At 39.6% G+C, this 15,154-nt stretch overlaps 1 protein-coding gene across 2 annotated transcripts in view; it reads right to left on the bottom strand.

The window, feature by feature from the left end:
- Nucleotides 1-15,154, bottom strand: part of GABRB2 (gamma-aminobutyric acid type A receptor subunit beta2) — a 182,233-nt gene that overhangs the window by 104,641 nt on the left and 62,438 nt on the right. For both annotated transcript variants that reach the window (XM_054568090.1, XM_054568092.1), the window contains exon 5: nucleotides 11,372-11,592. In XM_054568090.1, coding sequence (XP_054424065.1) covers nucleotides 11,372-11,592 — 221 coding nt within the window. The remainder of the gene's footprint in view (nucleotides 1-11,371; nucleotides 11,593-15,154) is intronic.

Genomic DNA, 15,154 nt, shown 5'->3' with positions numbered 1-15,154 from the left:
GCGGGTTGAGGAACAGCCTCTGTCGCAGGGAGGGCTCCAGGGAGTGAGGAGCGGCCGTTCGCATTTTCTTCTGTGGGCCAAACCGGGCGCTACGGTCATAAATTCCGACATGAAGGACAAGGAGGATTTAGGTTAAATAGAAAGATGACTTGGTTAATAGTGAAGGCCGTAAAATAATGAAATGGCTCCGCAGGGCAGAGGGTAGATCTCCCTTTCGGGAGAGGATGTGTAAAGAATAGGCCCGTCGGTCAGGGTGGTAGAGGCAGGGGCTAACGACAGCCCAAGGTCGGTGTCAGTGACAGCCTAGGCTTCTGGTTCACCGCCATGGCCTCTGTCTTCCATTCTCAGCACTGAGGCCGATGCCCAAATCCTCTGCCGCCCAGCACACCTTTGCCAATTTGGCTTGCAATGGATTTTAGCTTCATAAAACACACAGTAACTTGAGGAGTTGCTTAATGTAATTAAATAACTTAACAGTTGTAATACGGCCTTTAAACATTAAAGTATTCCAAGGCATGCTTAACGACAACAAGCTCTAGGTAGAGATATATTCCTGTCGGGTAATTATTAACAAAACCATTAAAGACTGTCCTCAGAGCACTGGGATGCAACATTACATGTTGGTTATAATTTTCACGCTCAAAGTTCACATTTAGTTACAGCATTTGTGGTGGCGTAATGTTGTAATGATGCTAACAAGTAATTGTTTCTAGAGCAATTATTTTTAAGTGATTAAGATGTATTACTGGGATATATCTGATTCTCTATTTTCTTTCTCAGTAGACTCCTTGTCTTCCCCAACTTCTTACCCCAACTTGAAAGCATATTTGACTGTCCTTTCCTGACGGGAAAATAATGGACTAATAATTACCAAAGGTATGCTATCTGTGAGAGAAATACAATACAACAAGCTAATGTCTGCTAATTCAGGTGTTAAAGAGAAGAGAGGAATTTTGAGTTGGATAATATATAAATTTAAAAACTTAGAATTTGCAAGTTTATCATAACTTGGTCAATGACTTTGTAATTATGATATACCTGAATGACAATAAAGAACTTGACCAATATTAATCTTTTCACAGAGTGCCTCTATTCTGCATGGTACCCATTAAACCCTGGAGAATATATTTCATAAAATGACTAAGCTATAGTCTTGGGCCTCAAGAACCTTAAATGGATCAAAGAAGCTATTAGCATTGCAACCATATTCTCATTGTTGACCCATGGATGGCCCTCTTTCATTAATTGTCTGGTTACCCTCAATAACGCAGCAGCCTTTGGACTCACCACCCTTCATGGGAGCTACGAGGCGTTGACAGAAGCCCTCAGCCCCTCCACGGCCCCCCGACCGCCGCGCGCCCCGGCCCCAGGGCCCCGTCCCTCTGCATCAGCCGCTGTCACGGTCAGCCTTTGCCCCTCGTGCACACAGAGTAATTACCAAAATTCTGTGACCCACCAAAAATATAGGGGTTTTTTTGCCAATCTGACCAAAAAAAAAAAAAAAGGAGTATAATTTTGATTCTTTCACACTGGACAGCTATTGTTGTGTTGTCATTTCTTAAAATTTGACAACCTTAGGACATAAGGTCGGTACCCCTAAGCAGTCAGGTATCGCATGTTTTAAAAATTCTTGCAGCACACGGGTCCACAATCACTGCCTCATTATGTATATTCTTCCCCCATTAACCTCCACATTTTGAGTGTCAAGTTTCGAAGTTTTGGATGTCTCATTTGTGTTTGTGTCAACCTAGTTAGTGATGATACATAGTATGGATTTACCACCACCAAATATCATCCCATGCTAATCATGATGAGAAACAGTAGAAGAGGTCAAAGTTAGATAGAACATGCAGCAATCTTAATAATAGCAATTAATCTTTACAAACAATGTGTTATTGCCAAGCATTTTACTAAATGCGTTACAAGTATTCCTTCATTCAATCCCTGCGCCGCGCCCCCGCCCCCCCCCCCCCCCCCCCGCCCAATCCTGCAGGGTAGGTCCTAAGAAACCCTCTATTACTGACAAGGAGCTGGGGCTCCGCAGGGCATGCATAGCTAGTTAGTGAGGGAGCAAGGCCCTGAGCGAGGCAGGCAGATTCCAAACCTGTGTTCTCAGCAGGGATCGCCGGGGCTCCCAGGGCCTCTCTGTGCAACGTTCTCCTATGCACAGAGGCCTCCTGATATTGTGACGCCTGAGGAAGCTCTGGCCTTTGTCCTGGTGCTTTCAGTAGTTTTCCTTAGGTGTCAGCTTGTTACAATGGCAAAAAACATAAAGTCCTGATGACTGTCTCTTTTATGGCTGGTGGGAACAATCCAACACGGAATTAATAGTTTCCTCCAAGGACGGATGGCCATTGAGCATACTGTTGCCTTTTATTCTGTCCATAAGAACACAGAGAATGAGCTGCTTCTGAGAAGTAAAATAGCTTGAGTGTTTCATCATATGGTGATTGTGATTTGAGTCATTAACCTAATGTACTGGTTTGGTTCCCAAAGGGAAGATTGTTTTATTTGTTACCTCCAGAATAAAGAGGTAAGGTGGCTAGAAATCTTCCCTTACTGCCCATTTAGCAAATGAAGTAATTAAAACTTCTACCAAAAGTTAACAAAAAATTTGGAGAGGTGATTTCCATAGGTTGGGTAATTTTATTTTTTTATCTCCTTTTCTTTTTCCTCATGGGGAATAAGGCTGAAAAATACCTCAGTGAAAGAAATCTATTTTATTCGCTCTAGAGAAAAAAAAAATATTTTCTTCAGTGTACTCTGCGATCTTCCCCCACAGTCTGGTGGACAAAGACACGTTTCAGTTGTCGGAAAGTGAGAGGCCTGGCCGCCGGCTCAGTACCCTCGGCCCTCCCTTGCAGGATGAGAGCACTGATGGTACGGTTAACAACCAAGCATCTCAAAGGGAGGATGATGTCTGTATGTCCTTGCATGAAAGTATATCTGTCACTTGGATAATGACTTCCTGGGTTATGAAGTAAGACTTGAGCTTCTTTAATCCAGCAGGAAGGCCTGTGTGTCCACTCCTAACGAAAATGGGAATATTTAAGTACTGTCTCTGCAAGTGCTATGCACAACAATACCGCATATGCTTACATTCACGAGCCTGTGCATGGAATGTCCTCAATTGGTTTCGAGGCTTCTTCCCTTTGCAGACAAGGCCCGACGCAGCGTGGACACCGCCATACTCATTCTTTGGGCCTGTGGCGTGAGATCCACATCTGTATTGGGAGTACAGCTGGTGTCCTCCCTGGAGTCTCTGCCTCGGTCCTTTCCCACGTTGGGTTTCTGGGCCACCACACCAGCTACCGTTTGATTGACATCAAGGGGCATGAAGACAGCTAGAGACCCATCTGGCTGGCAGCACGGGAGGCCCACTGACTGCTGACATGTGATGAGTGAGCAGCATTTAAGAAAAAGAAGGTGGGCAGACTTTCTTTTCTCTTTAAATGTTTTTATCTAAAAATCAGGCAAAATGTGGCAACAGAAAGAGTCCTGAGTTATTTCCCAGGGCTGCTAAACACCCACCAATTCCGTTCCTGAGGCCTGGAGGATGGTGAAGTTCTGATTCTACCATTTTTCAATTTGGATTTGACACAGTTCCTCAAGTCCGTCGAAAACGATGACTCCAAGACACTAATGCCTCCAGCAGCAGCAAGAGCAAGCCCCTGATGAGGAGTCAGGGGCCTGGGATCTCCTTTGTCCTTTGCCATTGACTCTCTGAACCCTCCCTCTTTTCTCCTTTCAAACAGGAGAAGATGGATTTGAAGATGTCAGAAAATACTTCCAAATGCATATATTTTAATCTAAATAATATAACCTTATAGGGAAAAATGATGGGCAAACATTTTCTCTGAAAAATCGCTGACAGGTCTTTAAAGAGGATGTACCTGTAAACCTGTGTTGCACACATCTTTCCCCGCGGGACGGGGGGTGCATGGCGGGGATTTTTCCTGTTGGAAGAACTGAGAGCATCTGGAGAGCAGGGTCTCGCATGCTGGCCGGGAGGACTGAGAGTCTTAACAAAATCTGTTTTCTGCTTGACAAAATACATTCACTCAAAATCTCTATGAAAATGAATGAAACCAATTAGGAAATCCAAGTTAAAAAGGGATACATTACTGTTTGACGGACTACATTTCAGTATGGAGCAGCTCCTCAGTTATTCACTCGCCTAATATCCTGTGGTAAAGCCTCAGGAGTAGAGGAGGAAGATAAAATTAATAAACCCTGCCTGTCCAAATTCATTACAGGCTAACATTATCCTTTGCCATTTTCCCAATGACAGAACATACATAGCAGGAGGTGGTTGAATTGCCTTCTGCTTCCTGCTGAACCTTTCTTTAAGAATGTGAACCTTTAATCAGAAGTGACATGTTTCTGATCTAATGTTACGTATGGGAGGTATATAGACATATGAAGTCAGGGGCTCCGCGCTCACGCCAAATGACGAACAGCTATTTTTAGATGGGTCAGTCACTACTGAAAGAGTGAGAAAGTCATTCCACGCATAAGAAAGGCCCCAGTAAAATCAACAGCAGTACATCCCCTGGCCTTTTATTTAACCAATGAGACAATACGTTACGACAGCACAACTCTACAGTTATAACTTACATCACAAATAGCTTTGCCTGTTTGCCACTAAAATATTACATCAATTTTAAATAGTAGTCCTGCATTATATTGCAACAACCACTTATTACACCTTAGCTATATTAAATGAAGTCCTAATATGCGTCAAGCCCGATAGGAGAAGGGACGCATTGACACGGTAAACGTATTTATGGTACATTCTTTGTAAAATAAAAGAATAATACCACAAAACAGTATGTATAAAGTGAATTTGTTTTATGAAAAACTACCTATATGATTTTTTTTTTTTTACTAGAAAAAACATCTGGAAGAGCATAAAGCAATGTACAGGTGAGTGAATAATTCTGTGTGGTAGGACGAGGGGTAATCTTATTTATAACATCTGAATTTTCTAAACTTTCAATATTAAATATGTATCACCTCATAATAGAACAGAACTTTTGTTTTAATTGTGTTTGTTGAAGACTTTTAAATAATATCATAAAATGCTTACGATATAATGTTAATGACTTGGCATAAATAATATGCAGTCCATGCAGATTCAGATTATAAGTTATAATGAAAATATACATTGTTATGCTCATAAAAGAAGCCAAAGTTGATAATTCAGACTTTCCTGAATTTTGTTTTTGCTTTCTTAATAAGATTTTTCTTCAAAGAGATACATGCAACCACTAAAGCACTGAAATACCATGCAAAGCATTGCTGTATGCATAACGAGATAGAAGTCCTAAAAATATTTATGCCATACATTAGCAAAATCATAAGAATATGAGATTTTTGTAGCTAGAATAAAATTTAGAACCCACTTAAATGAGTCAGACCACTAATTTTAAGACTAGAATAGAATGCAGGTTTTCTGATTCTCTGTCCAATGCAATTATTCATTAGCTTTTTAAAATCTAATAAATAGCTACTTTTTAAAGTCAATAATGGCCTGAATTATATGCATGTAACATTCTTTATGATGTCATATTAATACCAGATTAAACCTAATATTTACCTGCTAGTACTTTTGCTGGGTTCATTTACAAAACCCCTATATATTTTTTGTCATTTTTCCCTGAAGTGTTCTGAAAATCATTTGATTGGGCCAATTGTATTTTTAAATAAAATAGTTAATCTGTTTGAAATACTTACTTTATAAATTACTAGGAATTTTTCAGTCTGTTCAACTGAAAAGGCCTTTGTCACCAATTCTACAGCTGGGCTACTCCCAAGAAAATATTCTTCCCCATCTCCTGCTGTATCTCCAGAAAGAAATCTCTAAATAGGATCATAAAAGACAGGAGGTATTTGATTTTATGATCAGATCGGTACAAATGAGCTATCAACCAGTCAAGAGTGAAGGTGAGAGCCTATATCCAAGAATTTCATTATTCTTTAGCCACCAACTATAAATTTAACTTTGAAAAAAAAGCATTGCTCGTAACTTGTCAAAATTATTTCTGTATTCTGTATATCTTAAAATCAGCTGAGAAAATAGATGCGCGATAAGACTTGATGAGAATAAAAGGAAAGGCTTGGTTTAAGAGGCAGCATACAGCGTCTGATTCCTGGGCGCGACCGAGCACCGGCCGCCACAGGCACCGGGACAGGGCTCCAGGCCGCCGTCAGGGCTGCCCTGACGCCTGGCTCTCAAGCCGGGCTCCCCCGCTCCTTGCTCTGGATCTCGCGCTGCCAAATGCAGTGGCTGGAGGTCGTTGGCTCCACGGTAAGTTTGTGTCCTCAACACAGCTGGAACCCCCTTTACGTTTTGTTTAGTCCCCTTTTATTACCCTTGACGTGCAGGGCCTAAACCCTTCCCGTCCGGCCAACTCACTTGCTCACTCCCACTGTTCTCATTCAAGAAAACAAATGTAGTGTTTTACTTCACAGAATCATGAAAAAAATTACTGGGAAAAATTCTGTAATATAAAACTACTACTTTGATAGTTAAAGCTTTCCCTGTCTCATTTGTCTATGTATTTATCAAATATCCCCAGCTTTCATTTATTTATTAAATAGTGACATTGAACACTTACTATCCACTATGTTCTGTGATACTCTAAAGATATAATTTCATTTTGTAGTCTGGTGTTTGCTTATAAATTATTTTACATTCATTGATCATGGATTCAGAGGATGACTGGATTGTAAAAAAATGGATAGTGTCTAATTCATTCCCTTTTACAAGGTAGGAGCCCCCAAAACAGAATTTATTTATACAAAATACATATTTATTTATAAAAAATTAAATGTTTAAACTTCAGTCATCTTCAAAGGTCTCTCCATTTGATGCAATATGTCTACTGAGACCTTTTTTCCACTGCTCAAATCAGTTTTTGAACTTGCAGATTTTGGTGCCTTTAAGTGCTTCTGACATTTTATGTTCCCTTTGAAGGCTTTTTTCATCCTGGGAAACAAAAAGAAGTCGCTCAGGGAGAGATCAGGTTGAATAGGGAGCCTGGGGCCAGGGGTCATGGTATTTTTGGTCAAAAACTGCTGAACACTCAGCGCGGTGCAGGCAGGTACGCTCATAAGTCACCTATCATGGCATGAAGTGGGCAAATGCGTTGAATCTTCAAAATAATTTGACTGAAGCCAGACAGGGCCTCTCATAACAATGCCGGCTGGTACACTGATACAGATAGTACACCTAGTGAGGGAAGCCTGTATTATTAGGGGTGAGTCCCCCAGAAGATAATTCTGGGGTTTTTTGGGTCCCCCCTTGAATGTGAGGACTTTAAAACCTGGAGAAGACTCTCAAGGTTCAACAAGAAGTCAGTGACGAAAGTCCGCAGTAAAACCAAGTTCCATTATCACAATATTGTATTAAGAAAGTCGGTTCACCGCCCAGTCATGCTCATTTATGTCTCAGCATAGCACTAGAACTCTGATCCTGGCACCTCTGAAATGATCATGAACCTGAAGAGCAATGAAATAACTGAGCTGCTAACAGGTTTTTGGGTGATGGGGAAACAAAAATCCAGTCAGAACAAAACCTGTTAAAACCTTGCTTGTAACAATAACATCTAAAATATCTTCCACACTTTTAAATCTCTGTCTCTACTTCCTGAACTCCCCAAGGCCACTGCACCTTAAATGTGAGCTGGCAGAGTAGCTGGGCACTATCCTGACCGCTCTTGCCATCGGAACACAATTTATCAATGTGAGTAGACTCAGTTCCTGCCGAGACAGAGGAAACAGGCCAAAGCCTTGCAGGAGGGCACTTCCACAAGGACGTTATGAAGGTGCTAACTGAAGAGCTGTCGCCACTCCTTCCCGGGTTATGGCCTAGCCTGGTGGTCTGTGTTCTCGGACCCCACCCACTGAGCCACATGTCCTCTGAGATGAGATGTCCTCATCTTCAGACACATCTACTGAACGTAGGTGTCATGTACAGATGATTCTCTGCCTCCAAGAGAGCAGCAATAGCATCCCTTGGCCGCAGACTTTTAAACTGTCAGTGATCTTTTCTATAATATACAGGGTCTAGCAGAAGTAATGCCTACGTGAGTGTGGTTGGTAGGGTAATAATAGGGGTGTAATAATTTATAGTGTTAATTTGAAGATTTCACCTAAAATGTCATATGGTGTGTTTCAGTGTGATATTGTTATGTTACAGATTTACACGCTTATGATTTTGTAATAAAGATTTTGTAATAGAAGAGGGGGTGTTATTTTGTGGTGGACCCTGTATAATAAAATCAGAGATTCCTAGGGCTCTAAAACACACTATTTTTTCTTTTCCAAATTTTATCATAAAAATTTTTAAACGTGTCATTTTTTCTTTTCCAAATTTTACCATGAAAATTTTCAAACATAGAGACAAGCTGAAGATACAATGAACACCTACATATCCACAATGAGATTCAACAAGGATTAATATTTTACATACTACTTTCTGTATCTTCATTATGTTTTAATGCCTGAAAATGTCACTGAAGAAAAACCCTCCAAAGCAGCTCACTCAGATCCTCTGAATGACCTCCCCGCCCACCGCCTACTCCCATCAGTCAATCTTCATGGATCTCAGTGGGAGGGAAGTTGTCTTTTGCTGTGCCTTGAACTCATCCATTTATTCCTGATGTTCATCTCAGAGATCTTGTTCTACCTGATGTCTTGGTCAGTGCCTTGACATTTGAAGTCTCTCCTATCCCAGCCTTCCATGTCTAGGCCTTCGCAGATGCCTTTCAATTCAGACTGATGACCTTGGTCACTATCAAGTTCTTTACGATGATCTTGCCTGTGCCCGAGTTCTATGTAGAAAACATTACCCCCTGGTAAACTGGGACAGGTGTGAACCTGAGACCTAAGCTGCATGTCCTATAGAGGCCTTAGGCCTATTGCTCTTTAGGGCCTTATTTGATCAGTCAAGAACAAGTCTGTATCTATGGATCTAATGAAAGCTCTTTCCAACTATCTTTTCTTCATCTTCTTTTTCCCCCTCTATGTGTTCTCACGTGATTCCTACTACTCTGTCCCCATCTTGCCAGTATCTAAGGAGCAGGGCAGAACAGTGATGAAGACCATCTTTGTATTCAAATACAACACTCTGCTTTTCTGTGTGTAATTCTGAAACTTCGGACACAAATTCCTCAGTTCCTTCGTGTTAGGTGGATAAAACAATAGTGCCTACTTTGTAGACTTAAAGTTAATATTAAATAAGATAATGGAAGTTCTGGCACAGTAACAAGTACATGCTAAGCCCTTCAATTCGTACTAGTACTGATATTAATACTATGACTTTTCTAAGTGTCGTTTCAATGCAGCCACTACTGAGCAGAGACCTAAGATCGATTTCTAACCAGACCATCAGCAACAGAGACTGGCTGCAGTGGGAGGTGGGTAAACAGATGAGAGGCCGAGCGGGGCTACATCAACCACGGCAATGGCAACCGCAACTGGATTCCTTTTTTATACCACGAATGATTCTCCTGGAGTGGTGGAAGAAATGTGGGGTCTGCATTAAATTTCCGGCCATGAAACACACTGTTCTATTTAGCAGTGAAAACTAGAATGAGACGTTTATAAATAGCCTGAGAAACCTTCTCAATTTCAAATTCAGAATTAACAATACAAATGATAAAACAATTGCAATTCAGAGACTTCTCTGTCTTAATTCTATGCATGTCAGGTGTGCTCAGGAACCTGCATATTTTGTCAACAGCCCTTGTTGGAAGTGGGCAGGGGAGTGACGATTCCCTACTGTGAGTTTGAGTTTAGCTATCATGTCCCATGCACCTTAATGTATCGGCTTAACAATATACTACATGTTTATCATTTATATTGGTCCTCTCTTTTCCCTCTCAATTCCAAAGACATTGTAACTATTGATTTCCCATTCATTCAACTTTGCATCTGTGCATTCAGAATTTATTGACAACCTTTACTGAGTTTATTTAGAGTGTAGGTAAAAGCTAAAATGGGACATTTATAAATTTCCAATTCATCTTTTCACCTTCAGTGGCTAACACACAATATAACATGCTCTCTGTCTCTCTATCCTTTCTTACCTCCCTTGACAGTCAAAGATCATTTTCTCTACAAATATGACAAAGAAGTTGGCTTAAAAGGACCTAAGACAATGCCCCCATCAAACATGCTGAATACAGTAGATAATGCAAGGGAGACATTCCGGATAAGAAAACATGTGAGCGAAAGCACCCCAGTGTGCTGGTTCAGTGCTCTGGCTCTGAACTTGGAAGTGTTCGTATCTCATCCTCACAGTTTGCTTTCTTTGTGATCTTAGGCAAGTGGCATCTGCCTCAGTTTTTTCATTTGAAAATTAAGATCATAACAGCATCTAACTTATGAGGTTGTTGTGAGGATTAATTACAGGTGGGGCAAAAGTAGGTTCACAGTCGTCAGTACATGAAACACAATTTATTCTTGTTATAATTATTTAACTATTGCATTATTTTCCATACAAACAACATAAACCCACTTTTGTCCCACCCTGTATATTAATGTATGTAAAGTACTTAGTTGAACTCTAACAAGTGCTCACTAAATAATACTATTTTTATAATCATCATTTTTATGGTAAGGTAACTACATATTTATATAAAACAGAATAGATCAGAGACATTAAACATTGTGGAATTTAGAGTCTCTTCTCCCATAATGCAGAGGAATTCTTTATATTGTAATATTTTCAGAGTAAGATATCTTTCATCTTCATCTTTTAAAGAAACTATTTCTTCAAATACAAAACAAACTTTAAAAGAAGAAACTGCCTTATTTTACAATCTGTCCTCATCCAAACAGCAGAACTGCACCATTCTTTTCTGACATGAAGGCACATTTAATAGTGTGAATTCATCCACAATAAATCCAAGATCACGGCTCTCCTCCAGAGTCTGACTGCCCTGTGGAAGCGCAGAAGGTCCGGGAAGGCTTCAGAGGACCCGGTTCGCCAGCGGAGGAGCAGCTGATGAAGGAGCACATCTGCCACATTCATATAAGCATTAGGCATTCGTCATTTTTTTTCCACTCTAAGGAAACCTTATGTCTCAGCTATTTTGGTATTCTTTATCTCTGCTCCCTAAAGAAAGCAGCTTTAGGACCAGCAGCTGATATAATTCAGGAAAGACTTAGCCTTAGCTGGGGTTACGCTCCGTTGTAAGCCTGCTCCTCTGAACTACCAGACATCTTCAGGACTGGAGGCGGAACTGCTTATCGGTACATTTGTGGGAGGAGTAAGGAAAACAACACAACAGGTTCCCCTCCAGTAAAAAGCAATAACAATTTTGTTCAGGGAAAGTTCAAGACTGAAATGGACATGACAGACCTGAGGCCATAGAGGACAGTCCCATCGGGATGCAGGCGGATCATCCGGTTCTTGACGGTCACTCCGTGCACAAATGACTTCTTATCATTCAGGAAGTAGGTATCGGGCACCCAGAGCTGGTCTGCTACTCTGTTGTCCAGAGTTAAGTTTAAAGGTATCACATTATACGACAGCCTCTTATCTCTCCAGGCTTGTTGAAAATACATCGTCAATGTATAATCCTATGAAAGTGAGAAGAAACAATGGTTATTTTGCACCTAAACATTTATACATCCATAAGAACAGATTATATATACAGCCATACACTATAAACATATACTATTGACATATAGGCAAATATTAATTTACTAAACCCCTTCTTACTGAGCACCTACAATGTGTCAGGCATGCCGGTAGGGGCTATAAATACAGAAGTGGAGTCGTGAAATTTATTATATGTTTTATCCAGAAAGAAAAATGATAAGGAGTAATTACTATGTAATTAATTTGTCTTTCCCAAAGTGGGAGACACAGGATTGTCTTTATTGTATTTTTTTTGGTGAGACAATTCAACTGTAAAAAGTGGCTACTTTATTACAGCAGTAGTTGTAAGTTTTTCAATGAAAATCCTAACTGGTCTCATGAAGGTGAGTTTCCCAGGGGAGGTGACACTTCCACTGAAACGTAGGGAGCTTCCCAGATGTAAACCACATGATCTCAATCAGTGTTTCGGGGGAATTTCCATCCTGGGACTGGACTACGAATCCGCAGACCATGCCCTTCACTTCTGAGCAACAGCGAGCGGCCATAGAGGGAACGCTGGCCAGGGGGTCCCAGCACCCATCTTGCAGTGGTGTCTACAGTGTAAGTTTATGCAACTTCTTTTCACTTCAGGTCCATTAAGTATATAAATGGGGCTTTTAGTACAAGCCTGGTCTAACCAGAAGACTATTATGACAATTAAATGTATAACTCAAATGCAATTTGTAAACTACAAAAGCTATATATTATGAATAAAGCATTTACATATATATTGTGACATGTTTTATCCATTAAAAGCCTATGGGTCCAATGTAATTGCTCTCTCCTCCTTAGTTGGATGACTAAATGGAAGGGTCAAATGTTCATTTTAAGGGGTAATTACCATTCTATTTTAAAATCAGCTCATAATGCCCTACTTGAGGGCTTGAAAAAAACCTAGAATCGCGTATTAGTCATCTCTGCAAACTGAGAGTCTAGTGTTGTCCAGGGGAACAGATAGAATGAATGAATGGATGTCCCATAAAGCATGCCTATTACACTCCTGCACATATCTGCATATTTTTGTAGATAAAATATACACCTCAATCACCATGAAGTTCCTGAGTGTTTCCAACTCTTGTTGAGATTTTATACATCTTCATTCAGTTATGTAATTTTTAAATATGGCTTCTAACATATCTACTTAAAAACACTGAACAGTTTTCATAGGAAAGGTATAATTCCCCTGCTGCAAAGGATGTTACTATTTTCCCTGGTTTCACAAATATACAAAGTATGACCTCATTGCGAATTCTGCCCTACCCTACTGCTGAATGAGCAGTTGTAGACTCAAACTTCTATTCTAACGAAAGATACATGGATATCCTTAAGGTATTTCAAATAATTGTAGGTAAACTATTTTAGGGGTCACTTCAGTCAGTGCTCTGGACTGTTTGCAACACTCTGCTTTAGTAAAGAATTAGTCTGAGTGTCTCTACACTATCATCTTGATTTATAATAAAGCATCTTTGAAGATGTATGAATTATAAAACTAGAAATCAGAAATCAGATACATTTTTTGCATGTGTCTTTGTTACCAATCGCCTAAAAAGTAGAAGAATAAAATAAGCAATTTATAGTGTGCTTGGGAGAACACATTTAGTGATCTCCAATTCTTGAAGATAAAATGGAAAATTTGTTTATTATCTCTATTAGAAGATAATGCTACCTGAACTTCTTTGATAAAAGCTGTCTTAAGGTATAGAGGACATAATATTGTGTGGATGCTGCTGGAGTTTATCGGTCAGCTGTTTGTACACAGAAATTGTATTTTCTTTTGGGCTACATACACGGTACTATTGTGAAATTCTGGGTCACGTGCCAACTCCTGTTATTGGTCGGCAAGGCAATGGCCGCTCAAGAATGCTCCCCCACAAAGCCTGGTGATTCTGCCAACTGTCACATCGATTTCCATTTCATATTTTTAAGTGACACATCATGGCAATGTCAAGAATGGAAGAAACTCCTGAAGCTAAATAAATGTTATTGGACTTAAAAAGAGTGGTTTTGTATTTCACTCTTTTTCCTAGGCCTGCATTTATCCAAGGTAAATCATTTGAATTTTCATATAGAACGCATATCCTTCACATGTAACTACCCTGCATTATGAAAGTCCTCTCACAGTTGGTTTATTCACAGTCAAAAAACACATATAAACCACTTTTGGAAGCTCTACAATCCATAGCATCACCACGCATGGTGGGCTGAGGCAGTCACCATTGAAACCAGTTGACTTCAACTCTGAACAAGATGGAATAAATGCACTACAGGCTGTCTCTCCCACTAATTACAACTAAGCATCATAGAAAGAATTTAAAAACAAACAAACAAAAAAAAACAAAACCAATGACCACCTAAGGACTATGCAAAGTAAAAAGTAGTAGCAGACTGGGGAGGAAATCAAAATGTGAAGGAGACCATTTCAACGGTGAATTTCTTGTTCGTTTTACGATTTTCTCCTTCCTATGTCTCCTTAAAGTGCCACACAGACACACACGGACACACACACCACACACACAGCCAAGCATAAATAAATAGAGAGACAGACTATGTTCCTGGTTTAAAAAGTGAGAATTGTTAAGATGTTGATTCTCCCCAAATTTGTCTATAAATAAACTTCCATCACCATCAACATCCAAGCAGAAATTTTTATAGAAAGGCACAAGCTGATTCTAAAAATCTATATAGGAATCAACGACATAGCAAAACAATTTTAAAAGCGGAGAACAAAGTTGGAGGATTCACACTACTGGGCTTCAGATGTTGTTAAGCTGAACTAAGACAGCAGGGTACTGTGGTGTTCATAGAAAAATAGGTCAATAAAATTGAAGAATCTAATTATAAGTGCACACAAATAAGCTCAGTAATTTCTGACAAACGCACAAATGTAATACTAGAGAAAGCATAATCTTAAAAACTAGTCTGGATCAACTGAAACACACCCATGTCTAAACAAATAAGTAAACAAACAAATAAATAAATAAGAACCTCAACCCATACTTTCCACCTTACATAAAAATTAACTTAAAATGAGCCACAGACTTAAATATAAAATGTAAAACTAAAACTCTGAAAAGACAAACCACAGTTAACAAATCATGTATCTGACAAAGGATAGCATTCAGGCTATATAAATGTATAAGGAATTCTCAAATCTCAACAAACAACCCCATAAAAATAGGCAAAAGATGTGAACAGATGCTTAACAATTCAAGATATACAGATGGCAAATAAGCACTTGAAATGAAGGACCACATCATAGGTCATTATGGAAAATCAAATTAAAAACTAAAACGAGGCCCTATGTACGTGCCTTAGAAAAGCTAAAATGAAAGCATTAAAAGCCAAAACCACTGACAATTCCAGGATCTGGTGAAGATGCAGAACAATGGAAACTCTTACACTTTGCAGGTGGGAATACAAAGTATTAACCACTGAAAAACAGTTTGACCAAGTTTCTTAAAAAGTTCTCAAACAGTTTCTTAAAAAGTTAACATGCATTTG

This window comes from Pteronotus mesoamericanus, unplaced genomic scaffold (assembly GCF_021234165.1).
Source record: "Pteronotus mesoamericanus isolate MK-2021 breed Mesoamerican mustached bat unplaced genomic scaffold, CSHL_Meso_final contig_2, whole genome shotgun sequence".
NCBI lineage: Eukaryota > Metazoa > Chordata > Mammalia > Chiroptera > Mormoopidae > Pteronotus > Pteronotus mesoamericanus.
Note: the sequence above shows the minus strand (reverse complement) of the source record. Positions and strands in the feature narration are given on the sequence as shown.